General features: G+C 53.2%; 1 protein-coding gene across 9 annotated transcripts; it reads right to left on the reverse strand.

The window, feature by feature from the left end:
* Positions 1-219: 219 nt before the first annotated feature.
* Mef2d (myocyte enhancer factor 2D) lies at positions 220-27,642 on the reverse strand. 9 transcript variants are annotated; one of them, XM_035452050.1, is made up of 13 exons: positions 27,004-27,326; positions 19,660-19,732; positions 15,182-15,285; positions 14,590-14,771; positions 13,881-14,084; positions 12,224-12,361; positions 11,052-11,262; positions 10,796-10,852; positions 8,591-8,781; positions 6,816-6,945; positions 2,437-2,650; positions 1,826-2,132; positions 220-1,543 (listed from the first exon to the last, which is right to left on the reverse strand). In XM_035452050.1, exons 4-13 carry the CDS (start codon positions 14,641-14,643, stop codon positions 1,532-1,534), a joined length of 1,518 nt encoding a protein of 505 aa, XP_035307941.1. In that variant the 5' UTR covers positions 14,644-14,771; positions 15,182-15,285; positions 19,660-19,732; positions 27,004-27,326; the 3' UTR covers positions 220-1,531. The 9 variants fall into 9 exon arrangements, 8 of the variants coding, with proteins under 8 accessions (XP_035307941.1, XP_035307940.1, XP_035307942.1 ...); XM_035452049.1 differs by lacking the exon at positions 19,660-19,732; XM_035452051.1 differs by lacking the exon at positions 15,182-15,285.
* Positions 27,643-27,984: the final 342 nt, after the last annotated feature.

Below are 27,984 nucleotides of genomic sequence, written 5' to 3' on the forward strand. Positions count from 1 at the left end.
TGGGTGAGGAAGAAGAGGAATGGGGAGGGGTGGTGACAGACAGCAGGCTGGGGGTGTGTCTATTCCCTCCAGTTTGATCTCAGATTCAGCAAGAGGCCTTAGGACCCAATGCTTGCACTGCCCCTGGGTGCTTGCCTGAAGCCCCACTGAGGAGGCGACAAAGCACAAGTCTGGGAGAGGAAGGCAAGAACAGCAGAAGAATCCCATCTGTACAGTACGGGCCATTTGAGTCATTATTATTACAATATACTTTGACAAAAATAGAATCTCATTTCATATCAATACAACAACAACAAACACAACAGTTTCCTGGACTGTTAACCACTAACATTTTGGAAGGTCGCTATTTACAATTACAGTAGCAAGAGGGCAGGTTTGGGGTGTGGCCTGGAGGTGGAGGGACAGGAGGTAGCGAGACAAGGAGCACGCAAAGAGCTGGGAGGTGGGTCAGGGGCAGGAGCTAGGAGGATGGGGGAGGGGCCTCATCTATAGGGACCTCTAGCTCCACAGACCATGCTGTGTGCCCAGTGTGCACTCTTCTGGGTACCGATATGCAGAACAGAGAGGTGCTTGCCCCATGCCTGCCCCTGACAGGCCTCCTGCCCTCAGTGCCCCAGGGAACCAAAGGCTGACTCTGACCCACCCTAGAGCCACTTCGATGAAGGTCCTCTCCCAACTCTTCCAGTACATGACCAGCTTTCTAGGGTTGGGGTAGGCTGAGGGTTGGGGATCTATTGCACTGTACATTTTAAAGGAAAAGCCAGGGATAGGGTCCCAATTCATCACACCCAGTCCTTACGCCCTCATTAGCCCTCTTTCTTACAGCTGTCTCCCTCCAATGATTCCTCCAGAGAGGTTCCTACTTCAAGCCCCTGCCCTGGCCTCAGATTCCCAGGCAGCCTGCCAAGCATAGCACCCAGATCTTGTGGTGCAGTACCCAGAATCAGTGAGTGTGGTGTGTACGCAGGAAGCTGGAGGGACCAAGATGGGTTATTAGCCATGAACAGCCCAGAAGCAGAGATCTACCTCTTCCTGTCCCTGAGACACAAACCCATCATCAAGCCAGCTTTGGGGTTTCAGTCGACTGTACGGGTTTCAGTTGTTGTATAGTTTTTGGTTCTTTACACCTGTCTGGGAATGGGATGGGAGGGCTCCACATGCAGGGCTCGGCACCTGTCCTTTTCCAAGGCCTACCGCCCCCCATTCCTGCAGCATATGTGTACAACGTGCAAAGTGTCCCCCCCTTCCCGCAATAAAGAGAGTCCCCCACCAGTGAAAATGGTGGGGCCAAGAAAGGGGCAAGAGCATCCCTCTCTCTAAAGCGAGAATTCGAATTTAAAAATATAATAATAATAATAATAATAATAATAATAATAATAATATAATTATACACAAATGTAACCATCAACAGGACATGGAGCAGAAGAAAAGGAAGTGGGGGATCGAGCGGGAGGAGCCCAGGACAGGGAGGGGTGGGCGGTGAGATTGTCAACTCTTCATCAGGGAGGCAGAGAGGAGGGAGTGGGAACCGTCACTTTAATGTCTGTGAAGAGAGGAGATGGAAAAGGTGGTGTGAGGGGCAGCCTGGCCTATAGGATGCACCCCAACCCTCTTCCCAAGGGGTAAAACTCTAGGGCGAGGCCAGCTGGAGGTCACTGAGCAGGGCACAATGCTGCAAGGAGGGGGTCAAGGGCTGTGAGTACTGACCCAAAAGGAATGCCTGGCCACAAGGCCTCTCGGGTGGGAAAGAAAGCAGGCTGAGTGCGTGTGGGGCAGTCCCTGGGTGATGCAGACACCGGCAGACAGAAGGGCAATATTACAGTACCCAAGTATCCAGCCGCATCCTCTTCACAGCTGAGCCATCAGCCTCAGGCTCTGGGGCTGGGCGCAGCAGGCCTAGTGTGGGCCCAAAGTCCCCCCGTCCATCATCCCGGTCCCCGGTCTCATAGGATCCTCCAGCTGGGCTGCTGAGACCTTCACCAGGCTCAGGGCGGGCAGCTGGGAACACAGCTGGTGGAGGAGGTGCAGGGCTGCGTTCGCGGCTTGGGGACACTGGTTCTGACTTGATGCTGATGTGGGGGTGGGTGGTGACAGTGAGAGCAGCACCCACATGGGGCAAGGGGCTGCCTGGGCTGGAGTTCAGGGGTCAGAAACATAGGAGGCAATAACAGAAAAAGTGGAAAGAAGTCACCAAAGGGTAAAAACAGAACAGAATGAGGGTGGGGAGTTGGGAGAAGAGGGAGACATGTGTCAAAGGGAAAGAAGAGAAGTGAGTGTTAGCTCCATTCTGTCCACACCATCTTCTAAAGCCCACACCCTTAGCCCTGCTGGCTGGGAGGAAGGGCTCATGACTGCCACTTACTGAACATGGACAACTCCAAGGAGACCTGTCCCACACTCCCTACCATCCCCATGGAAAGCCTCCCAAAGACTCACATGAGGTTGCTGAGAGATACGGGGACCAAGTGGGGCTGTTGCTGAGGTGGCTGCTGTGGCGGCTGTGGCTGTGGCTGTGACTGTGGCGGCTGTGGTTGTTGTGGCTGCTGGGGCTGCTGGGGCTGTTGCCAGGCGGTGACATTGCCTAGTGCCAGCCCTGCAGGTGAGCTGAAGGCTGGTAAGGAGGATAGCTCTGCACTGGATAGCTGGTAATCTGTGGTAAGAGAAAGCGAGGGGAACCTGGAGGGGGAGCACCTCACCCACCCCTTTGGGGAGGACAGCTGGTGTCTAACCACAGATGTGAAAGAATGAAGACATTCATGAAAATGACACTCATAGATTTAAAATGGCATCAATTTTAAAAATCAATCAAGTACTGCTTTTATAAGGACAGTGACAAAAAAAATGAGGAAGGGAAATGAAGAAGGCCAGTATCGGTGTAACAGCAGTCTCTTCAGCTGTCTAGTGTCAGGCCAAGGAGAGGCTCTGGGGGCAAACTGGCCACAGGCACAGGCATTCTACCTTCTTCCTTGAACCCACATGTCTAGACTCTCCCTAAACAGGGCTCAAGTTAAGCTGGGCAGTGGTAGCACATACCTTTAATCCCAGCATTTGGGAGGCAGAGGCAAGCAGAGCCTGGTCTATAGAGCCAGTGCCAGGACAGGCTCCAAAGCTACACAGAGAAACCCTGTCTCAAAAAAACAACCAAACAACCAAATGACAACAACAAAAACAGGGCTCAAGCTGCTGCTTGCATAGAGACAGAAGAAAAGAGTCTGCCACCAGCACTCATGTCCCTGAAGCACAAGGGGGCTTCAGGACCTAAGCTGCGGAACATTGCATTATGGGGGAAGTTGCTTTGCTTAGCACTGATCTTAAGGAAAACACTATGCCATCTGCCCTGTTAATAGGTGACCAGTTAAGCAACTCACCACTCACACAGCTCTAGTATGCCTCATGCTGTATCGTATCTGAGGCATTTAGAAATGCCTTCCACAAAAGCCACAGAGATGTGTACACAGCGGGAAGACATGCTAGAAAGAGATGCGCCATCCAGTCACAGTGAATTCAAGGTCACTTGCTATATCCCTGCCTGTGACCTCTCTAACACCCACAGTTAGGAGGAGAGATTCTTGGCAACCTCACTATGAGATTAGCAGGGGCAGCAGAGCCATCAAGGATAAGCAAGCAGCATGTCCTATAGAAGGTAGGCAGGACAGCAACAGCACCGAGCTCCTAGTGAACACTCCAAGATTTACCAAACACCACTGCTCACAGGAGACGGATGCAGCCTCAGGTTTGAGGAGTTGCCTGTTCATGGGAAAAGCTAGTGGTAGCTCTCTTGAGAGCCCTGGCCACTTCATTGCTTTTATTTATTGTTTTTCCACAGTGCAGGTCTTGCACATGCTAGGCAAGAACTCACCACTGATCTACTGATCTGCTCTGCACTTCAAGCCTCTCCAACAATTTTATTTATTTATTTATTTTTTGAGACAGGGTCACACTATGTAGCCCTGGCTGACCTAGAATTCAGTATGTAGGTCAGGCTGGCTTTGAACTAATAGATATTTGCCTGCCTCTGACTACTGAGTACTGGGATTAAAAGTGTATACCACTATGCCCAGCTTTTTCTAGTACCTTTAACCTTCACTATAGCCTGGTCAATCCAGTTACTAGGTTTTTTGTTTGTTTGTTTTTTATGTTTTTAAGGTTTTTTCCCTAGAATTAAAAAAATAATTTATTTTTATTTTAAGTATATTGGTGTTTTGCCTACATATATGTATGTGTGAGGATGTCGTGTGCCCTAAAACTGGGGTTAGTTATAAGCTGCCATGTTGGTGCCAGGAATTGAACCCAGGTCCTCTAAAGAGCAGCCAGTGCTTTTAATCACTGACCCATCTCTCCAGACACCTGGATACTGGTTTTCAATGCTGTGCAAGAGAGCTGGTGGTGGTGTACTTGGGAGCAGAGGCAAGTAAGTTTGAGGTCACCCTAGTCTACATAGTGAGGACAGCCAGGGCTACACAGAGAAAACCTACCTCAAAAAACCCAAAACCCCAAACCCAAAACCAACCAACCAAAATCAACAACAAAAAATAGCGGTGTAAGAGCAAAAAGTAGGCCCTAGGACTAACTATAAAAAAAGGAAAAAAGGAAGCCAGGTCCAGAACAGGGCAGAGCCTTGCCCAAGGATGTAGGGAGGGATCAGAACAACCCAACTCTGCCCCATCCCACCACACTAGCGTTATTTACTGGGAAGCTATTTCCTAAGGGCCTGGAGGTCAAGCCCCAGGCCACCTGGCTGCCTCCTCAAGCTGTTGTGGTAGTCATCACAGACAGAACAGACCTCTGAAGCTGTGTCTACAGGGCTGGGCCCATCTCTTATGAAGACTATTACCAGAGTAGATCACCAACACCTGCTGAGGTTTGGCTTACACTATATGGGGTACCCACAAATGTCTGCTGCTGACAGAAGGCTGCTTAGCTACTCCTGTGGCAATAGGAACTGGAGCCCTGCTTTCTCGGAGGCCAAAACTGTTTGACACCCCAGTGATACAGGAGTCCATGGCCAATTCTGTTGAGAGCCTGTTTCAGGTTCACTGATGCACACTAACTTCCCTCCTCTTTCACAAGACTGAATGGGAAAAGCAGAGAGTCAACATGGTAGGATTCCCAAACAAAGCTTCCAAGGAGACCTGAGCTGTGTTTAGCTCACTGTCCTGTTAGACTCAGGAAGACTTCTCCTTACCCTTAGGGTGGGGTGAGGGGGCAGGCTAGAAGAGCCTCATAGTCCTCTCATCTACTAATATTCCCTGACAGGAGACAAGCCCACAGGGTGCCATTTCTAAAACAGCCTTTCCCCAGCTATTTGGGCAGGAAAGTCTGCCTGGAGTCAATAGCCTGTCCCTGTAGAAGCATGAACTAACTAGGCTGCTGCATGCCACTCAGGATTTCTTCCACTGCTGGGAAGAAGGGCAAAGGCAGGATTTGTGGGTATCTGTAGTGGAGTCTATACCTTAACTTGCTTCAGCTTTAAGAGGACTTAGGGAGGTGGAGAGTTTGGGGTCTTCTGGTTTAGTTTATTCTCACCACACAAACTGTCTGAGCATAGGTCATTCAACTATGAGGGCCAGTGGTTGAGGTGGGAAATGGCCTCCTTGTTGGGAAAGAGCCTACAGCCAAAAGCTCTGAAACTAGGTGACAAAGCATTTCCCCACCAGCAGGTCTCTGACAGACACAGCAACACAGTGTGAAAAGGCAGGCAAGGAAGGTTGGGAACATTGCACATTGTTCTGGGGGAAGGTATGAGTGGCTGGTAAAATCAGAACCCTGGGGACCCATGTCAGCCTACCACAGTTCTATCCAGAGGCCTTCCCCATGTCCCCAGGTAGCGGCTCACCTTCAGACCCACCCAGCCTTCCCTAGCCTTATCCTGCCTCCCACTCACTGCTGCACTGAGCAAACCCACTCTGCACCCCCCAGCTGCTTGTCTCACTTGTTCTTCACCTCCAGGAAGCTTTGCTGCACTAATCATGTTCTCTTCCCCGGGTTCAAACCTCACATCTATTAACCTGGTGGCCACCTCTCCATCCTGCCCCTCACCCCCCACACTGGACAGGGGTTTTTCTTCCATAAGGACCTATGTTAAAAGTAAAAGATACTCAGTTCAAAGCAGATTTCTGATAAATAATGCATTAAAAAAAAAAAACATAAGCATGTTTTTGGGATACATTTTAGCATAAAGAATGTACTTGTTTTATCTGAAGTTCAAATTTACCCAAGAATTTTGTTATTTCTGTTTATAAACGTAAAAATATTATTTTTGTCTGTGTATGTGTGTGTGTGTATGCCACACGTGTGTAGGTGTCTAAAGGCCAGAAGAGGGTCTTGGATTCCCTAGAGCTGGAGTTATAGGATGTGAGTAGCTGTGAGTAACCCAGTGTGAGTTCTGGGAACTGAACTTTGGCTTTCTGGAAGAGCAGCAAGTACTCCTAATTGTTAAGCCCTTTCTTTAGTCAGGTCTCGTGTAGCTCAAGTTGGACTTAGCTTCCTTTGTAGCTGAGGGTAACACTGAACTTCTGATCCTCTGGTGCCCACCTCCTGAGTGCTCAGGTTACAGATGTGCTAGCTACCACATCTGGCTTATGAAGTGCTAGACCGAACCCAAGGCTGCATGCCTTCAAGTTAAACTCTTTACCAAATCACTTTACCCCAAGCCTGGCACCCTGTTTTTATTTGTTTCATCTACTAACTACAACACTAATTAATGGAGAACCTTCCTTGGATTGGGGCCTATCCAGCATTCTAATTCTCCTTCTCTGGTCACTCGCCTGCCCTAAGTACAAGTGCACGATGTACCAAGTTACAGGAACACTCACCTGTGTTGTAGGCAGTGGGCATGGAGGAGAAGGGGAGGCCCTGGCTGAGTAAACTTGGTGTTGCCACGGAAACCACCGGGGTGGTAAGCGAGTGGGTAGACTGGGAGACCCCAAGGCGCTGGGCATTGTTCTGTAGGAGAAAACTGTCTGTCAAGAGATGGCAAATGGGTGGGCTGCCTCAAGGCGGTCCACCATACTACATCTGAACTAGGTCCCTGAATTCCAAGGGAAGGTACCATAGCCTGGAGGCCCACAGACACACACACACAAGGATGGAAGACTCACAGAGAAAAGCATGCACAGATTCACTTGCATCTGCACCCATGCAGAAAGGAAGGCATAGGGACAGCCTGGAGCTCAACGTGAACACAGCCCTGGCCCCTGGGTGGAAGGACAGAAGGAAGCGCTGTGGTCTCCCTTGGGTTAGAACCACTGGGGTCTCCTCTACACCCATTACAGTAGCAGATGCCCCTGGAGATATACACTAGCATCTGCGAATGGAATGTGGGATCTGGGGTGGCATGTGATGGCATGTATGCACACACGTGTTTAGGGCTGTCAGCTCCATCTGCTGCTGAGTCACTTGTTTATTCCAACTCCACGCTGGGGCCGAAACTGCCGGTGTGTTGGCCGCCAAAGCCTGCTTGCCTTTTCCAGCCTTTCTGGCCTCCTGTCAGCAAGCTGGGGAGGAAGCGCCCTCCTCTTTCCTGGCTGACGGTGAGTATGCAAGCATGGGAGGGCTGTATGAGTGCCTGAGATGGGCTCAGGATAGGAGCTAGCAAAGAGGCAGCAGGGAAGTCCTTGCTAAGAACGATTTCAGTCCTGCCTCAGGGCTCAGCTCCCCCTTGAAAACTGACTTTTCTAGATTTTCCTCTAAGAATTAGGTCCGTGTCTTGGGTTCCAGTGTTGCGTGGGCCTATGTGGAGTCAGACAGCCAGTGGGATTCAGAGGCTCAATTCAGGCATCTGGCTGGGGCCTCAAAGGTCTGGGAATCAGCTCATGCTCTTTTCCAGATGCACACAAATATATGTGTGTGAATAAATGTGGTAATACATAGACACCCAGGCACACACAGATACATATGCATGCCATGTCCAGCCCTTCCCGCTGCCCCATTCACCTCAATATCTCACTCAGCTCTAAGCACAGCTCCTGACAGACAACCAGGAACTAAACACCACGTGTTAAACACACAGGGAGAAGACTGGCACTCATATTCATGCTGCAGACTGAATAACACAGGCAAAGCTGGAACCCAAAAGCACTGCTTATCTCAGCCACACTTACCAGATCTAAATGGTCCTCAGTCTGGGAGCAGAAATAAAGCCAAGAGGATGTTCAGGCTTCTGTCCTTCCCACATAGCCACCCCATCCACCTGTCTGCCTGAGAGCAGAGTGTTCTTTCTGGCCCAGCAGGATATATCTAGATATTCTAGCCATCTGATATCCAGAAAAATGCTGTAACCTGGCCTCCACCAATCAGACACTGTGAGCTAGTCCTTATTCTCATGCTGCAGTGTGAATTCCTTTTATCATCCTCTCCATCACAGAACCTTTTCTCCTATCCCTGTTCATTTCTACTACCCTCTGGCCAGCACTACTGTGCTGTAACCTCACAAAAGGCCTCAGAGAAAAAAAGGTTCACCCCCCCCCCAAAAAAACCTATTCTCTTTCCCCCCTCAGTCCTACAAACAACTAACCTTCATTTCTCTTGCTAGAGGTCACTCTTTCCTTCCCACCTCCCAGCCCCTGCCATGACCCAGAAACACACTCACCAAATGATGCATTAGCCCTTTGCCTCCCTGGGAAGTGATGACCCTCAGATCAGGCTTGCGGCTGGGGGCTCCAAGCTGGGTGTTGTGGGTGGGTGGGGGCGGAGACTTGGCAGGGATGACTTTGTTTAGGCTGTTGCCATTAGCCACAGGGAGGAGGCCAGGGGAAGCTCGGGCACTGACGTAGCCATTCCCTGGAGAGGTGAGATGAGGAAAGGAAAAATGCTGGCCTGCCTTCTGTCCTGCCAACTGCCCCAGACAGGCACATTTGTCACCTGGAGGACCTCAGAGGCATGCTATGGTTCCACATGGGCACTGAACAGCCTAAAGCCATGGTCCCAACGACCTCAGCCCAAACTCAGCTTCCAAGCCAAAGTAATGTGGCCAGTGGGAGTGTGGGGCTAGTGGGAACACAGAGAAAGCCTCTCCTGCCACTGTCCGCCCTGGGCACACAACACAGCCCTGCAGCCATGCCTCTGCCCAGCTAGCACTTAGACCCCTCCGTCTACTTCTCACAGGGTGCACAAGGACCACAGTGGCAAAGGATGGGGCAGGCTATGATCTGGTCTTCATTAAGGAGACAGATCGCCAGGGCTAGCTAACCATTTAGATGGCTTCCTTGCCAGGAACTGTATCTCTGCTTTTGATCAGCATAAGACAAGCCTGCAGCCTGGGGGGAGACAGGCCACTGAATGCCGGTGATGGTGTTACTGGCACCAGGGCTGATGATGCTGTCACGACCGTAACTAGAATGGGATAAAGGCATCACAACTATCTTTTATATTTGTTCTGCACTCTGCAAGGCACAGGCCTTCCACACACAGTATATCATACATGTTCACACCAGCCCTGGGAGCCACATGGGATGGGCATTAGCAGTTCTGGGCAGAGGGGGAAGCATGGCACTAGTTGAGAGAGGTGTGGTCACTTGCCCAGGGCATCTCACTGAGTTCCCAATTCTGGGTTCAAGGTCCCATGGGCAAGGAAAGGAGGGGGTACATCTCTAGTACATAATTTCATGACGCCAATGCACAACTATTGCTGAGGTACCCTCACCCCCACCCACTTTACACAGGACCGGTAATAACCAGAACAGGAAAGGGGTGGTTCATTGGCTGAGACTGAGCTGGGGGAGTCTAAGGTTCAGGAATGTATGTGGTGACTACAGTGCAAAATCCCACCTTGCTCTGTCCCAAGAGCACACAGTATGTTGCTGTCTCTATCCCAACTCCAAGATCACTCTGGGAATGGCAAGAATGACAGGGTGACGTCAATGGTGACATTAGAAGGTCACCAGCCAGACACTAGCACACACCAAGATCAAGAATGGCTGGAAGTGGCTGGGCACAGGGGTAGCAGGAGTTTCTTTCTGTGACTCTGGTATGAATACCCACAGGTACATATCTGTATGGTGACTCAATGGGAGCACAGAGGCCTGTGTGCATGGGTGGTGCATGCCTACCATTTGTCTAGGTAAGTTCTAATCCCAGCAAGATGTCCCTTTTGTTTGAAAATGATGGACCATGGTCAGGCATGGTGGCACACGCCTTTAATCCCAGCACTCAGGTAGCAGAGGCAGGTGGATTCTATGAATTGATGGCATCTGGGTCTACACAGCAAGTTCCAGGCCAGCTAGGACTACATAGTGAGACTTGTCTCCTAGACTTTCCACGTCAATACACTGTAGATGCATTCTTAGTTTTCCTGACCTGTACCTCTAGTACTAGTCACTGGGAAGGAGTGACCAGAGAGCCACTGGGATTGCTGAACTGCATGGAGCTCTGATTGGACACGGGCACTGTGACAGGCATGGCAAAGTTGGGGGCCGGAACAGATGACTAGACAGAAAGACGGAGGTGGTGTCACACCAGGTGAACCTTTCCACCTGGACCCAGTGACTAGTCACTCTAACTAGTCACTGCTGTAGACTCCAAAATAATCCAGGGGCCTGGCCGGGCTTTGGTGGCTCACACCTTTAATCCCAACACTCAGCAGGCAGAGGCAGGAGGATCTCTTTGAGTTTGAGGCCTGCCTGGTCTACAGAGTAAGTTCCAGGACAGCCTCCAAAGCAATACAGATAAACCCTGTCTCAAAAAACAAAAACAAAAATTTTCTGATGCCTCCTGCTTAGGTCTTGCCATTTCTCCTCCCCTTTCTTTTAAGTCTCTGGTCCCTCTGAGCCACCCTGTGGAAGGCAGCTACACTCACCAACGGGACTGGGGCAGGCTCCATTAGCACTGTTGAGGTCTCCACCCAGCATGGCTCCTGGGAGAAAAGCAGAGCTACCGTGAGCTTTGTCTTGGGACTGGACAAGAAGGGGGGGGGGGGTCCCTTAGGAGTCCTAGGCTTTTCCCCCTCAAGAGTCATACACATGCAGGAATTCTGTGAAGGGAAGACCCACCATTGAAAATGGAAGCCCAGAGGCTCACTTCCGCCTTAGCAATTCACCCTCCAGCCCACTTACCTGCACTAGCAGGTCGCTGGGGCAGGCCTGGAGAAACACTGTTTCTCTGTAGTGCTGGCTGCTGGGGGGACAGGAGCCGTGGGTCCGTAAGGGATGATGTCACCAGGGAAGGAGTGACCAGAGAGCCACTGGGATTGCTGAACTGCATGGAGCTCTGATTGGACACGGGCACTGTGACAGGCATGGCAAAGTTGGGGGCCGGAACAGATGACTAGACAGAAAGACGGAGGCGGTGTCACACCAGGTGAATCTTTCCACCTGGACCCATTTTGCCCAAGAGGGTAGGCACAAGGGTTCTTTGGTTCCTGGACTATATCTCCAAGGGCCAGCACCTTGGACTCCCTGCCTTCAGCCCTTTTGTAATCCTACCTACCTCCCATCAGAAAGATGAGAGCACCTTGTAATATAGCTCTGGTCCAAGGCAGAAGAGCAAGGCTCTGCCCCCTGCAGACAGGACTGGATACCCCCAGTGGAGGTGGGTTAGTCCTCAGCCAGGCAGGACACACTGGGAGCAAGTTAGTGCCCTGCATACAGACCCAACTCACACACTTCTAAGAATACGGCTTCACTAAGTTGCCATCCACCATTTGGCCTGCTTCAGGAGCAGTTCAAGCCCACCCCTCTCCCTTCCCTTTAGCAGTTCCACCTCCTTTAAACAAAGCTGAATGCCTTAGGCAGGGGTGCCAAAGCAGCCCAAGGGGGCCTCCCCCAAAACAACAGGACAAAGAACATACTCTTTTTTGTCCTCTAAAGACTCAAGGTATCTGTACTTTTTGTTGGTGAGGGGAGAATGCCTGTCTCTCTAGCTTATGCAAGGACTTTATAAGAAGAGGGTTATCAAGACCGAGGTCAGGAATTCCTCAGTGGTCAGTACCAGCTCCAAGATGGCTCATCCTAGTGCACCCATCAGAGGCAGCCACGGGCCGGGCAAGGCTGGGTGAAGCCACACCATGCAGCACAGGAGGCTCTCCTCCATGCGACTACTCACGGCCAGTCTATAACTCTGCATCATCTTATCAAATTCCTCGTCTATCTTTTTATACTTCTCCTCCGTCTGGGGGGTCAGGGCAAACGCCTCGTCCACCTCAGGGCTCTCACACTCCCTGTGCTTCTTGTGCAGCGCCTGGGGGAGGGGCCGGAAGGGGACCACAGAAAAGGTGAGGAGGGCTCACCCCATAGCGCCTGAAGAGCCCATCCAACTCCTCACTGGCCCGCCGGTACTTGTCCTCCAGCAGGGGGCTCTGCTCCAGTGAGTCCTCCCCATCCGGCTCTGGGCTGTCACAGCCGTTGAAACCCTTCTTCCTCAGGGTCTGCAACCGCACCACTCAGTCAGCCAGCCAGCCAGCAATGGTCCTCCTGCCTCCTCCAAGCTCCTCCCAAGGATCCCCTGTTCTTCTCCAACCTTCTCTCCCATGGTTTCCAGAAGCTCCAGTCCCTCCCTCAGAGCCATTCTCCTCCCTACAATGCTCCCTTGGGGTCCTGAGTGAAGTGGACTTAACCTAGGCATGGGGCAGGTATATTACACGACTCTGTCACCCCAGCCTGTTCCCCTAAGGATGTGTTTAGGGGTGGGGAACTCTGCCCATCCAAACCCCTAAGTTCTATTTAGGTGACCGAGCTGGATGGAGATAGGAGAGGAGGACACAGGAGAGCACAAAGGACCTGCACTTACCACCCCAGATTCTCCCAGGGGCCAAAGCCTTGCACATGACCTTAGAGTGTACCTGTGGCAGACCCAAGTGCTTGTGGTTGCTCAAAACTTTAAAGATACTTGCTTCATTTTTTTAAAATCACGTGTGCTTGCGCGCGCGCGCGTGCGTGTGTGTGTGTGTGTGTTTGTGTGTGTGTGTGTATATGCCATGGCACATGAGTGCATGTCAGAGGACAACCTGCAGGTGTTGGTTCTCTTCCTTCTATCACAAGGATCCTGGGATTTAAAGTCAGGTCATCAGACTTGGCATTAAGTGCTTTTACCTGTTAAGCCATCTCCCCAGCCCTTGCTTCATTTTTACTTTTTTTTTTTTTTTTCTTTTTAAGACAGGGTTTCACTGTGTATCCTCGTCTGCCCTGGAACTCACTCTGTAGACCAGGCTGGTTTCGAACTCACAGAGATCCACCTGCCTCTGTCTCCCGAGTGCTGGGATTAAAGGTGTGCACCACCACCACCTGGCTTATTTTTATTTTATCTCATGTGTATGTCTGTTTTGCCGGTATGTATGTGTATCACATGAGTGCCTGGTGCCTGTGGGGTCAGAAGAGAGTGGATCCCTTGGGACTAGAGTTACAGGCAGTTGTGAGCTGCCCTATGGGAATCAAACCCAGCTCCTCTGGAAGAGCAACCAGTACTCTTAACCTCTGTACCCCATGTTGGCACCCTAGAGTGAGAAGCATGAGCTGGCTGTCTCATTTGTTCACAGAACACTCTTGTAAGTCAGCACTGCTCAGTCTGTGGAAGAGACCACAGCCCAGACCACCTGCCTAAGGCCATGTACCAGTAAAGACCAGAGATGAGTCCTAAAGCTCAAGTCCTCAACATTTCAAAATTTGACTCTGAAACAGAAGGCAAGAGCCACACAGGACAGAAAGGAGAGGTGGGAACAAAGAGGGAGACACAAAAAGGAATATCCCAGAGGATGAAGGAAGGAGGCTCTAAAGAGACAGAGAAGACACAGGATGCGCCTCAGACCTGGCACACACTGCCTAAGTCAAGCTGAAGCCTGGTACTGGCTACATGTCTCATGCCTTTGCTGTCATGCCCCTCCTTCCTTGGGGCCTTGGTTCAGGAGAAGAGATGGGTTTACACATGGACAGAGGCGGGCACAGGCGCACCTCAATGATGTCAGCATTGGTGCGGCTCTCATGCGGTTCGTTGTACTCCGTGTACTTGAGCAGCACTTTGTCCATGTCGGTGCTGGCATACTGAAACAGCTTGTTAGAGTGGTTGAAGATGATGAGTGCAATCTCGCAGTCACATAGCACACTCAGCTCGTAGGCCTTCTTCATCAGCCCAAACTTCCGCTTGGTGAATGTCACCTGCAGGAGAGTAGTGGGTGGCCAGGTCTAACAAGAGTCCCTCTGCCCATAGGTATCTGGACACAGCCCCTCCCCTGGAGTTCTGCTTTCAGGGTGACTCAGTCACTGTCTATGGAAACCCTTGATCTAGAAAGGAACAAAATAGTAGCCCTGACCAGACCACAGCCAAGACACATCAGCCTCTGATGGGAAAGGAGGCCACATCTCTCTGCAGTGGGATGAGAAGAGCAAGACAGCTCCCAGGCACGGAAAGGGAGGATTCCTGTTGGGATGAGGGAGCTGTGGGCATGGCAATGGTATGAGGAGGCCCTGGCCTATCTCAGACCAGCAGAACTAAAGAGGTACACAAAGGTGTTCCTCTCTCCATTCAGACCCCACCTTTGTTACAACCTCCAGTGAGTCCCTGGGCTTCCAAAAAAGCCCTCTTCTAGAACTGGTCATGGGTGATAGCAGCTGGCTCCCTGCCCTTGCTCATCTACCACATGGGGTTCTGGGACCTCCTCACCTGGCGGTTCCGCTCATCAGTGATTCGCTGGATCTGAATCTTTTTCCTCCCCATCTTCTCTGGGGGTCTTTAGTGCCAGAAGAAGGGGCTGCTGGGTGGTGGTCAGGAGCCTCACACTGTGCTCATGAATGTCTGGGACTAGTGTTCAGTTCATGGTCTGCAGAACACCTCTGCACAGCCTCCTGGGAGGGGAGGGTCATAAGAGGACTGTTAGACCCCCAACCACCAGCTTTGTTGCTTGAGATGTGAGCCAGACTCACTACCCCTATGACAGACTAGTGGCATCTCTGCCCCATGCCCAAACTGAAGCAATATTGGCTATAGAGAAAACGTGCCCCCAATACCAAGTATAAGTTGGTCTCCTACTGGGACCAGTACTTGGTCTAGGCTGATTGTCAAGTCACTGCTCTCCTTGGGCTTTAGGTCACACAGAAGATATAGGGCTCTTGGCTTCTTGGAGAGCACCCATACCCTATTCTTTGTATAGCTTGTCTGTACTATGTGTTGTACTCTCCCTCCCTCCTACCCACCACCACCACCACCTGGACCACTGGAGAGAACCATAGAGAGAACATGTTGAACTAATGCCTACCCAGACTGAATGCAGCAGGCAGAGGAAGGATGCCTGGTGTCAATAAGGGTGTCTGGTGTCCCAGTTCAGGTTGGCAGCAGGGTCCTTACATGTACTAATGGAACCTGGGACAGTGGAGGTTGAATTATAGAATGTCCATCCCCAGTCAGAGCTTGTGTACATCAGTCTGCTTCATTCACCCAGCCCAAGTACAGTTTTTGTGTGGAGGAGGGAGGGATTTCCCACTGCTTACACACAGACAAGCTACTCTAGGTTGGAGGGCAGCAAATCTATCCTCCCTAACTCTTCACCTCACACAGGGGACTGAACCCAATGGTCCTGTACACGCTACGAAGGTGCTCTGCCTGGCTGCACCCTCAACCTCCATTTTTATTTCTTGAGCTCAGATCTTTCTAAGTTTCCCAGGCTGGCCTTAAATTTGTGATCTTCCTGCTTCAACCTCTCAAGAAACTATGGTGACATGCCTGCACCACAAAGTCTGGCTCTTTTCTCTGATGACTGTGGTGTCTGGAATGGAACCTAGGGTTTCACACTCCCTAGGTAAGTGCTCCACCACTGAATTCACCCTAATCCAGGCCAGTGTTTCTGTAAAGGACCAGGGAACCAGTGCTGCAGCAGCCTTGCTGACAAAGACAACAAGAAGACAATAGCCCATGGTGGTGGTGGTGGTGCTGCTGCTGCTGCACACCTTTAATCCCAGCACTTGGGAGGCAGAGGCAGAGGCAGAGGCAGAGGCAGAGGCAGAGGCAGAGGCAGAGGCAGAGGCAGAGGCAGAGGCAGGTGGATCTCAGTGAGTTGAGGCCAGCCTGACATACAGAGTGAGATCCCTGCCTCAAAAAGCAAACAAACAAACAAAAAACACCAAAAAACATAAAAATAAATAAATTGGGAGGCATCAGGAGATCTGCAAAGTAGGTGCTCTGGAAGACTGAGGAGGAGATGGCTTAGCATTTAAGAGCTCTTGCTGGTCTTGTAAAGGACCTGGGTTCAGTTCCCAGAACAAATGTTTCTTTTTGGAGGGGGCAGGGGTGGCACAGTTTTTCTGTATAACAGTTCTGGCTGTCCTGGAACTTGCTTTGTAGACCAGGATGGCCTCAAACTCACAGAAATCTACCTGCCTTTGTCTCCTGAGTGCTGGGACTAAAGGTGTGTGCTGTAGACCCTGCCACCACCACTACCTAGCCTAGGAGACCTAATGTCACCTGGTCTCCACAGGCACCTGATGAACAGACACACTCACAGGCAGGGAGGTAAGGGTTCCTCAGCAACAGCTGGGTGCCAGTGGCTGCCAAGTGAAACCTATGCCTTTCTAGCCTATTCCACAAGGTGTGAAGGTTACAGAGTAGATGACCAAGTTCACCAGGCACCGGACTATGAAGGGGTCGGGGGAGGAAAGGCCTCAAGCTGCTTAGGACCATCACGGATCACATGACTGTCCCTCAGAATTCATTGTCTGGCTTCCACCCTGCCTAAGTATCTACAGAGAACAGAGTAGCTCCTTTTCTTCCCCTGGAAGGAAGTGTTTTGTCTGCATGTGTGTAAGGTTACCAAAAGGGGGAACCAAAGCCCTTTCCCCTTAGACTCTGACACTCAAGGAGCTTCACAGTCCCTGGCTTTCTACTGTCCACCCTCCACATCCCAGACCAGCAGCAGCCTAGACAGCCCTGCATGACCCAAGCAACAGTCATCTCTCCTGGCCTGTGACCCAAATCTTGGCCTGTGGCTCAACTCACTGCAGAGGCTCCAGCTGGACTTCAAGACTCTATCCCTAACTCTCAAGATCTCCCTCAGCAGGTGGAAAGGCACACTGGGGCAAGGGCTATGGTAAGCTGGCTTTTTAAGTTTCTCTGGCACAGCCTCAGGAACTCCTGCCTCGGGAACTCCTGACCCTAGTGGCCACGTGGCTGCCTTCCTTCTTTTCTTGTCCCCTTTCCTGTCCCCAGCTCAACACATTCAGTCCATGAACAGATTTCTGATGACAGGAACTCTCTTCTGCTTATGCCAGTGCTGTGTCCTCAGGCAAGGGGGCGTGAACTGTCTCAATCTTTCTGGCATTACAATCTCCAAATAATTATGCTTCTCTTCTGTGCCCAGTTACCCCAAAGTTGGAGCTTCATGAAGGCAGGAACCAGATCTGTCTTCTTACTATGCTATTGCCTATAGGAAGTAGCCCAGGAAATACCTATGCAAAGAAAACATGAGCCCATAAGAAGTCCTTCCTGCAGTCTAATCTCTGTCCATCCTGCTGTTCTCACTGTCCTCTGCAGAGCTATCAGCTGCAATCAAAGCCTATCAGCTTGGACACCTCTGACCCTCCAACCAACCCTGCCACCTTCATCCCCATCCCTGTCTACACTCAGCTCGGCTGGTGCAGAGGGTAAGACTCTAAGTCTTCTAAGGAGTAGCCCTGAGCACATGGAGATGGAGAGGATGGGGTTGCTTAGGCAACTGTCGCCTGGCAACCAGCTCCCTGGCTGATCTCCTACACTGCCCCCCCCATCCCTGCCGCATGCTGGGGGAGCTAGGATATGAGAAAGATCATGGCTGAGAAGGCAGGGAAACCAGAGAGACCCAGTGAGTATCCTTTAACAGAGGGAACCTGTCTAAGAGGTCAGGGCCCAGCAACCCTGACTCCTTCTACACTAGTTCAGACATTTATAATAACCCCATGCCTCTCAGGTCTTGCTCATTGCTGTTCTTCCTCTACCAGAGGACAGACCCTGCCTTGGGCAGTCCTTCCTCCTAGCTAACCACAAGCTCTCTTACAAAGCAGGCTCTGTCCCCTCTGCAATGCTCCACATTGCTTCAGATGCCCTGGGGCAAGATTAGGAATTCAATCTTAGTTCTGGAAGAGTGGCATCTGGGCAGAGATGGTCACAAAGGACCTCAGACTGACCCAACTTCCCTACTCCATCAGGAGGTTTTAACCAACACCTGGACCTGCTTAATTAGTCCTCTGTTCCACAACCTAACTAACTGCCAGGAGCCAGGGGCCCGGTCATCTGCTCTCCAGATGCAGGCTCTGTTCCTTTGGGCTGCTCTTTTCTCTTTTTTTTTTGGGGGGGGGGTGAGACAGAGTTTCTTTTGTATAACCTCAAGCTGTCCTGGAACTCACTCTGTGAACCAGGCTGGCCTCGAACTCACAGAGATCTGTCTGCCTCCTAAGTGCTGGGAATAAAGGTGTGTGCCACCACCATGGGACTGGGCAGCTCTTTTAAGCCTAGTCTGCAGCTCTTAGCAGACATGCTGAGGTGTCAGGTCCCAGGCCTTCCCATTCTGACCTCAGACCACAGCTGTGTCACAGCAGTGCCCTTCAGTAGGTTCTAGCTGGACAGGGTGGTGTTCCTAGCAGGCCATAACCACAGTAGTAAAAGAAGAAAGCACTGGCTGGTAGGATCTGTAGGGAGGCTGACAGCAGGGGGGTGGTGGTGGTGGGGAGCAGGAAAGCACAGGATCTAGGATCCCATGGCAACTGTGCACTGTTTATCCGCAAAAGAGGGACTAGTGAAAAGCAAAGGGGCATGGGTTTGAAGGATCATTGGAGTATAGGCCCTTGTCTCCCTAATGTCACACGTCTTGGTACCTGAGCAATAGTCAAACCACTCTGGAGTTTCAGAATGAGGCATCTCAGTTCCTGTGTAAAGGGCCTGGGTGGAGATGGGAGTAGGGTCAGGACTGGTTCCTGTAGCCACTGCTGAAGGGCCAAGCAGAAACATCCTTCCTCCAGGAGTCTCCATCCTCTCTCAGCTCTTTAGCAATGAACCCCCATTCTCTGCTCTCTCACACCCTTCTGCCCTGAGTCTGGTTGCCTGAGGCTCTAAAATGCAGCATGCATCTGACTCTGGAGCCCTATACCAGCAGGCTCCAAAGGAGCAGAGGCCAGAAGGGCCAAGCCCTGGGCTAAGGGAGTGGGAGACAGGAGGGATCTGCTCTCATTAAGCGCTCCCCCTCCCTTGCAGGCCGCTGGGGGGCCTCAGGCAGCACTGAAGACAGCTGTCACCCTCCTCCACCCTCTCCCTGGTAGGGCTGCAGGGCATGAAATAAGCAGCAGGCGCTGGGGGAGGGGGCGACAATCCAATCCACCTGTCACCCCCACAGTCGGGCAGCCTGCTTTTTAGTGGGAGGAGGCGTGGGCAAGGTGGGGACAGATGCAGAGACACAGGAAGAAGACAGAAAGGGGCCAGTGAGGCGAAGGCACAAGTCTGGGAAAGCAACTGGGATGGACAGCCGAGGGGTGCTCCAGGAGCCTGTCCTGGGGGCACCCTCCAGGCCCTCTCCTCTCCTCCCTGCCCCAAGCTAACTCTCCTCCAGAGTTCCCAACAGCATATGAAGGTGCAGGCCCCAAGCCTTCAGAGTTCTGCAGGCTGACTACCTAAAACCCTGGTTCCCACCACGTCCCACCATCCCCTCCCCCGCCAGCAGCTTGGGGCTGGGTAGGGGCTATTTTTAGCCTGGGCAGTGAGCTAATTATAACTCACCAACAAGGGACCTGAGGGCGGGCTAGGGGACAGTCCAGGAAAGCAAGGGAGGGGTGGTCCCAGACACTATGACCTGTAGAGACAGAAACTGACTTGAGGAGCACCATTGGGTAATCCCTCTGCCTGCCCGACACCCCCCCCCCCAGCCGCCATCCTTGCTTCCCACCTCTCCTGTCTAGCAAACCTCTTGGGAAAATGTCATCCTGTTTTCTCCATGAGGGACTGTCAACTGTGCCCCACTCCCTGTCCTTCCTCAAGTCTAGCTCTCACTCTTCCTGTAGCAGCTGAAGCCTTGAGGCTCCCTGTGCCTCCTCCCACTTAGCTACTCCCACCCACAGCCAAGTTCCTAGAGCCACCACTGGGTCTCAGGAACCATCATGGGCTACGGAAGACACACAGTACCCTGGTGGCAAGGGGTGAGTCCTTGGGGTCAGGCAGGCAAGGGAGAGTTTGCCAGGAGGGTCTGGGCCGGGCTTCTCTAGCCTGTTCTGAGATCCTGCTGCGTGTATGAATCACTCACTGACCCTCCAGTTTCCCCGAGGCAGAATGGCAGAAGGGTCGAATGGTGAGGTTCTCCCAGGTGCACTACTTCCCCAGTCCTCTGCCCCTGCTCTTCCTGTGGAGGCCCATCAGGAAGAAAGTCAGCCATGTACTCCAAAGAGAAGCGCCAGCCTAGGCAACCTTCAGCTGGTGAGGAAAGGCCCATTGGGGCCAGAGGGGAGCAGACACGGAGCCTTCCCCAGATGTGCTTTCTGATGAGTGAGCACTGGCTCTGGGTCACTCTGTTGGGGCCAGTGCCAGGTAGAGCACAGGAGGCCCTGGTAACAGTTGCAGCTTTCAGGGTCCCCTCCAATACCTGGCACACCTTTGGGACCCAGGATGTGGGGCATCCAAGGGTCCTGGTCTTGGTTAGGCCCAAGGTCACTGCCATTGATATGGCCCATTTTTGAAACCCAAGCTTGTGCATTGCTTTAGCTCTAATAGGCCAAGTAGCCATGACTCACTGCTGCTCATTTGCATGGTGATTTGCATAGTGTCTCCACCCTTATTCCTCCAAATTCAACTTCCCACTCCAGAGCGTAGGCCACCCCTATCCAGCAGCACCGGTGGTACTCAGGACCTGGCTCCATCTTCTCTTTTGGAATGTACCCCTCAATGCACAAACAGCCCAGGGACATAGCCTGCAGCACCCATCCTTGTGAACTTCACTCTTGTCCAGGGAAAGGGACAGAAAGGCAGAAGTGCACAGCCTACCTAGGAGCATCTGGAACAGGGCTCAAGATGGGCTACTAGCAGCAGGCCACTCCTACCTGACCTCTGGAGTTCACTCTCTACTGTGCAGAGTGAGTGCAACACAGTGGACATTAGTTAGATTACTGGGGGGACTCTGAAGGCTGGGGTTCAAGCTCACCTTGTCAGAAGCTAGCCAACCAAGACAGGCAGCTGGGGACATATGGAGGTCGTGAGGGTGCTGTGGGCAGACAAGCAGCCCCAGAATACCTGGAAGTCTAACTGCTATCCGTCCAGTTACTTCATCCACACATTAGCCATACCCTCTGAACTGAGGCCCAGTTGAGTTTCCCTACTCTGGGAAGTCATTTCTGGTATCTAACTGCCATCCTTCTCACAGCCAATCCTGCCATGGCAATCTAAGCCCACTTCAATCATCTAGACAAGAATACGGTATGAGGGACCTTGGCCATCAGAAGCCTTAGTTGAGGAGAGGTGGGGGCAGTTGAGACCGTTAAGTATGTCACCTTCCACCTCCCTACTCTACTTCCCCCTGGGGTCTCAGGAGACAGAAGTGAAAGTTGCAGCTGGGCCTTGAAGACAGATCATCTTGACAGGCGTTGGGATGAGCATGATGCCACCAGTGCTGGTTTTGGGGCTGTGTGCTATTGCAACAAGTGGGTGCTAGCAAGATAAGTGGAGGGACCTCCCATGGAAATAAGAACAGTATGGAATTCTGAGCATGTCATGGGCCAGAGAAGACTGGAGAATCTCACAAAGGATCTCTCCTAGGGCACTTTTTTTTTCAGGCATCCAGGAACAGACCAAGAGCTAAGCCTTGATTGCTGGACTTCTGGGATAAGGTGAATGGGAAGCAGTGCAGACTGAAGGGCCACCCACACTGAGACAAGACAGGCCAGAAAGAGGCCAATCCAATCAGGGATGCCAAATCCTCCTGGTATTGTGACCTCAAGGAGCACCAAGGATTTAAAGGGGCCTTGGCGGTGGCTGGGTCTCTAAGCCCTAGGCAGAAGGTGGCAAGGTGGCTCTTATAGGGATTAGCTTATTGCTTTAAGGAAAGGCTAGGTGAGGATGGGTGCCTAGCCCATCGGTCCTGAGCAACCTTGAGCAAATACATACTCTCATCCAAACACGTCTTCACTCAACAGAGTTCACTGCAGAAACCCCTCTGACTTTGTCAGCAATGACTGCTGTCTGTGTATGCATGACCTAGAGGGTTCCCTCCTCTGAGGGAAGCTCTCAGGGGCTTTTACAAGCAAGGCCCATCCCTGGGAACAGGTGAAGGGTTCATTTCTCCTCAGCTCCCCACCCCCAACTGACAGGTGGGGGAGAAGAGTAGGAACAGCTGGGCCAGGACACCTGTTTTCCACTCCATGCCTGGCCAAGGGCCTGCTTGGGGACCACACAAGGGAGTCTGCCAAGAGGCAGGCAGGTGTGGGGGCAAAAAGAGAGGGGTCCAGATGTCAGGGGGAGAGAAAGCAAGAAGAACCACCCTCACCCACCATACATGCTGGAGGAGAGCAGCCAGGCCCTTGCTCACAGTCCTCACTTCATATTTCATCTACTGGAACAGAGAGAATCCAGAAAAAAGGCCTATTCCCCTGCCATCTGCCCCCCCCCACTCCACTGACCCCCTTGTCTTAGTCTATAGTCTCCTAGCCTTCAAACCCAGTCTGGGGGGAGGAGGACGTCACTAGGAATAGGAAAGGACCTGGAACGTCTGCAGAGCAGGTTTTGAGACCACGAGGCAGCTGGCTTTGCGTGGGAAGGAGATCCCGTTTCTCATGCCACTCCAGGGTCTTGTGTTATGGTCCCTTCAAAGCCTTCTCCAGTCCTTATCCTCACACCCTAGGTCTTGGCAGAAGGTCCTGGGAGGGGGGGTGCAGCTGTGACACTTCTCACTGAACCTACTTCCTCTAGGAAAGGCAGAGGTGGAGGGGGGGGATAAGACTGCCCTGTCCCTGAGCTACCTTCAATCCCTTTCCTGTCTGCTCCAATCAGAGTTCCAGGGGCCTCTGTGTGTTGCTGGCTCCTGTTCCAGATCCTTGCTTTGGGGCTTCTTCCATTGGTGGGGGACATCTGAAGGAATTACTGTCTCAGGAGTCAGAGCAATGCACCCACAAACTGCCATCAAAACACCCTTGAGACCTCTGGGTGCTGCACCAAGACAGTACTGTAGTCAAGAGTGGCCTAGAGTCTCCCTCCTGCAGACAGATGCCTTCTCAGACAAAATCCCTCAACCCTTCACAATGGACTTCACTGAATAAATCCTTAGTCTTTCAGCCTCAGTTTCCCCAATGCCAAAGACCAGTAGCAGAAAGAACCCTGCCCAGCTTAGGACTCTTCACAGAAACACCCAATGGTACCCCTTCATCCAGTTCTGGGGAATCTCAAAAGTCTTCATTTTTGACTCTGAACCATGCACCCTGTGAATCTGGGTGTGCATGGTTAATGCCAGGAGGGGAGAGCTAGAGACAGGCAGGATACGCCTTCCCTGTGGCATGTTGTCTGCCCAATGTTAGGGGAGTGGCCCCAGAACAGCCAGGGGCACCTCGCCAAGGTCAGTGACCAAGCCTGGAGCTCGGGGCCTCCTGGGAGGGTAAGTTTAAATGAGTAAATATGGTCCCGCCTGGGTGTGGTTTGCCACAGGCCAGAGCTTGGGGCAAGTCACTCCCTCCAGTACACTACACAGAAGGGGCTGTCAGCCACAATCAACCTCCTCAATCCATGCCACACTGGCAGTGCTGCCTAATTCTGCCATTGGAAACTGGGATAGGGGTGGCATATGGGCTGAACCTGGACAAAGGAAAGGAGGATATGGAGAGCTTTGGGGACCTCCTAAGCTAAGGATTTGCCCCCAAATGCAACAGAGTAGCCTTACTCATGAAAGGTGGGGACAAAGATCAGCATGGACCACCAAGCACACAGGTGTGTATGCCACCAAAAGGGAGAAGAGGGGCAACTTACCCAAGGACTCAGGCCAGGGTGGGGGGCAGTGGCTAGCCAGGGAACAGAACAGCAAGGGAGGTGGAAGTCAGCCAGTGCTCCCTGACTCACAAGGCACGCTCTCCACAGACAGGAGGCCCTGCCTGCCCATCTGTGCTCTGACCTCAAGCCCCGCACCAGCCCGGCTCTCTGGGTTCTGTGTGCCTTCCTGCCTCTAGTCCCTCACCACCCCCCACTCTCCAATCCTTTAATCATCTTTACCACTGCTGCCCCCACCCCCGCAGTGCAACAGCTGCTCTGTGGGTGTCACACCCCCAAGGGTGTGCTGTACACCTTCCTGCAAGTGTCCCATGACCTGCTGGAGACTGCCAGGTGCAACTGGGCCTGCAGGAGACCCCCAGCCTGCTTTCTGGGGAAAGGGGCTCTAAGGTCAGTCTTCCCACTGCTCCAGGACAACTCAGAATATGTTTTGTTCTAGACAAGGAGAGATGAGAAAATATTCCAGGAGCCAAGTAGCACCAGCCCCACTAGGCCAAAGGTCAAAGCCTTTTTAGCAGCGTCACTGGAGAATGCCTGAGATTCCCCTCTTTTTCCTGGCCAAGTTAAGAGCCATCTTTTCCCCAACCTAGCCTCACTGGGAAGTTCTTTCTGATATCCAAGTTTCATCCAGCCTTAACTGTGGAGAGGGCAGTGTCAGCCACAACACAGCAGATGTCCGCTTCTATAACCTCTCCCCCATGAGTAAGTCACCAAACTGGGACAGAAGGACAGAGGGTTGGCTGGACTCTGGCCCCATGACTGCCTCATAAAAGCCACCAGTGATTACAGCGATGCAGAGGCTGTGCGCATTCGGCCATTCCTCCTTCCCGCTTCCCTGTGACGGGAGATAATTTTCTCAGGCCAATTGGCTTCAGACAGCCTACAAAGTCCAAGCCAGGGTCCCAAGATCTGACCCTTGCCAATGGGCTTGGGCTTGCCTCAAATCATCAGTCCCCTTAGGGAACCTGGATACCAACAACTGTGTTTGTGACACACAGTATCCCCTTGCCTCCAGCTCTTCTTCTGTAGGCCACACTGTCTGGGCAGGGGGACAGAGAAGTGGAAGCAACAGAAAGAAGCCAGTCTATCCACTCAACTCCAGTGTGAGTGGCACAATGTACTACAAGGACTGGTGCCAGGCCAGGGCCAACCATGGAGGACAGGGGGCTAAGTTGGCAAAGAAGACAAAGCTGGGAAGATGGGCAGAGGTCCAGGCCAAGGACACGAGAGAGAGCTAAAGATGCTGCGGCAGAGGCCCCTTTCCAAAGCAGGGTCAGAGTGGGGTCTCAGTGAGCCTAACCCCATCTATCCCCTGGTCCAGCTCCCAACTTGGGGAGATTTCCTCTACCTTTCCCACCATACCACCCAGGAAGACCCGGAGGAGAGAAAAAAAAAAAAAAACCTGCAGGAGAGATTATGTAACGGCAGCCAGCCAGCCTGTCACATCGCCCTGCCTATGAGCACTAGAAGCCAGAAGGCCAGAGCAGGGAGCAGGGTCCTCCAGCCCAGTGTCACCACACAGAGGGGGGATTGGCAACCTGCACCTGCCTCTAGTCCAAGTCCCCCACACTCTGTTCCAGGCACTGGGCTTAGCAGAGGCAGCACAAGCCCTTGGCCCATCCCCCAACACAAGGCTTCCCATACTTTCTGACTGGGTCCTACTGCTTCTATAGGCCAGTGCCTGCAAGAGCAAGGCTGTGTGTCCTCATTCTAAATCGTAAGAGTCTCCCTGCATGAAATCTGTGGCAGAAAGAGGGGGAAATTAAACTCTGATACAGATTTGCTGTGTGACATCAGGTACAATGCTTGACCACTCTGGTAGGTATGGGAATGAATGAAAGCCCCTGCCTTCCAAGTGAATCTTCTTACAAAAGTGCATGCAGCAGACACACATAGGGTATGTGTGAAGGGCACAATAATCACAACAAAGAATATGACTGCTGAGATCCCAAGGTCCCAGTGTCCATTTCAGGGTAAATGGGAAAAGTGCTCTACAGAAGCTCCAGTATTCCCCTACCACCCCACATAACAAGGTTCTCAGCCACTCCCACAATCATCCCACCCCACCCCACCCCCATCCTGGAAGACGCAGGAAGGAAATTCATTCACAGGCAAGGCCATGGGAGCTGGGGGCAGCCAGGCTGAGAACTGGGGCTTGGTGGCCGGTGGCCAGAGGCCAGAAGCTGGGTGTCTGGGAACACTGACAGGTACCTCGTCAATGCTGCCCTCCCGCAGACACCTCCGCTAGAGCTGGGAGGGGAACACAAGGTGGACAGCTCCCAAGGCCAAGTGCACTCAGTAGGCTCCCCTCCGAGATCCAGCCAGAGCAGCCCAAGGTCACCGTCCCAGACGGCAAACTTCCCACAGTCAGGCAGCTCAGACCCACTGAGGGCTAGGGGGAGGGGGAAGATCCGCCAGATCCGCCACTCACTCAGCCAAAGCAGCTAGGCCTCGGAGGGAAACTCTCACGGGGAGGGCAGGATACCGGATCCACCCACTGTACTCCCCTAGCCTGGCCCTAATGCGCCGGTCAGTCGCAGGCTGAGCTGGCACTCGGGACAAGCTGGGTAGCCCAGGGCCACTGGGAACCCCAAAGACTCGGTGGAATCTCTAGGAGGCCTCGCTGCCCCATCTCTGCCATGGGAGGCCGTGAGCACCGTAGTCCCTTGGGCCAGCCACACCACTCGAACCCTACTCGCACCAGCTCGGCCAGCACCGACCGAGAGAGGCGCGGACCGGTCCTGCCAGACGTGAACAGCTGCAAACTCCTGGCCAGGGGTTCTCCAGCGGGCGTCGCTGACACACCCGATCCGGGGGGCCCCCACGGGTGCGAGATCGCGGCCGGAGCCACGTGCGTTGCGCCCGCCAGAGCGCGAGGCGGCGGGGGCTCGGGTGCCAGGCGCGGCTGTCACAGCAGACGCCCCAGCACCTCCACCACCGCCGCCGCCGCCGCAGCCGCAGCCGCCGCTGCCCCACCCGGCCCGGCCCGGCCCCCGGGACGCTCGTGCCTGGGCGCCCTGGCACCCCTCGCGCTCCAGACCACCCTGCGCCCGGCCGCGCGGCGTGGGGGAGGGGCTCTTAAAGGGGCCGGCGCGCGTCGCGACTCACCAGCCCACTGGGGAACGGGGTTGTCACGGCGCCGGGAGCCTCGGCCCGGCCCGCGGTATCCTCGGCTGCGCGAAGCCGCAGCTCCGGCGGGGAACAGCGAAGGCGCCGCGTCCACGCGGCCTGGGCGGCGCCGCAGGGCCCAGACCCCCTGGTGCGCGCGGGGGCGGCGGCGGCGGCGGGCGGCGGGGACGCGGCCGAGCGCCCAAGCCGCCTCGACGGTTGTTGATATTTTGCTTCCTTCCTCCTTTCGGGCTCCAAAGGCAACTCCTCCAGCCCCAGACTCGAGGCCGACGTAGGCACCGCGCAGCCTAGCTTGCGGGATGGGAGGGGGGGAAAGACGAAGGTGATGGACAAGCGGGGGGCCAATGGGAGGGACCCTGCAGGGCGCGGGCGGGGCCTGGCAGGGCGGCCTTGGACGCAGCCCCGCCCCCTGCCCTCGCCTGCGCCCCACCCCGCCGGGGCGCGCGGCCGCGGCGCGTGGAGCCCAGATCCCTCCGCCTGCGGGACGGTGCGAGGCCGCGGGGACCTCCGCACCCCGGCCCCAGAGTTGGTAGAGGTCTAAGTAGATAACTTCTGCGGGGAAGAGAGTGTTGGGAGGCCCCGGCTCCTCCACTTACTGTGTGACAAAGCTCCAAAGCCAGATCGCGTTCTCGCCTCGGGGTTACCTGGGGAGCTCCGCTGCTCCCTCTACCTGTGACAGGTCCCCTCCTTTCCCCTGGCCCGGCTCGGTTGACGCCCAGCCATTTAAAGCAACAGTGCATAATTCTCGGGTGACCTAATCTTCAGTGCCCCAGCGCACTTAACTACCAAGGGGGCAATTTAAAGGGGCGGGACCCCAACCACCACCTCCCTTGCCTTACAGGAAACATCCAGAAGCCTCATCTTAAAGAAGAAATAGTAACTCTCTTAAAAAAAAAAAAAAGAAAGAAAGAAAAAAAAAAAACCTTTTAAAATCCCTGGTGTCCTCTGGGCGTGGCGAAT

The sequence above is a fragment of the Cricetulus griseus genome (genome assembly GCF_003668045.3).
Source record: "Cricetulus griseus strain 17A/GY chromosome 1 unlocalized genomic scaffold, alternate assembly CriGri-PICRH-1.0 chr1_0, whole genome shotgun sequence".
Classification (NCBI taxonomy): Eukaryota; Metazoa; Chordata; class Mammalia; order Rodentia; family Cricetidae; genus Cricetulus; species Cricetulus griseus.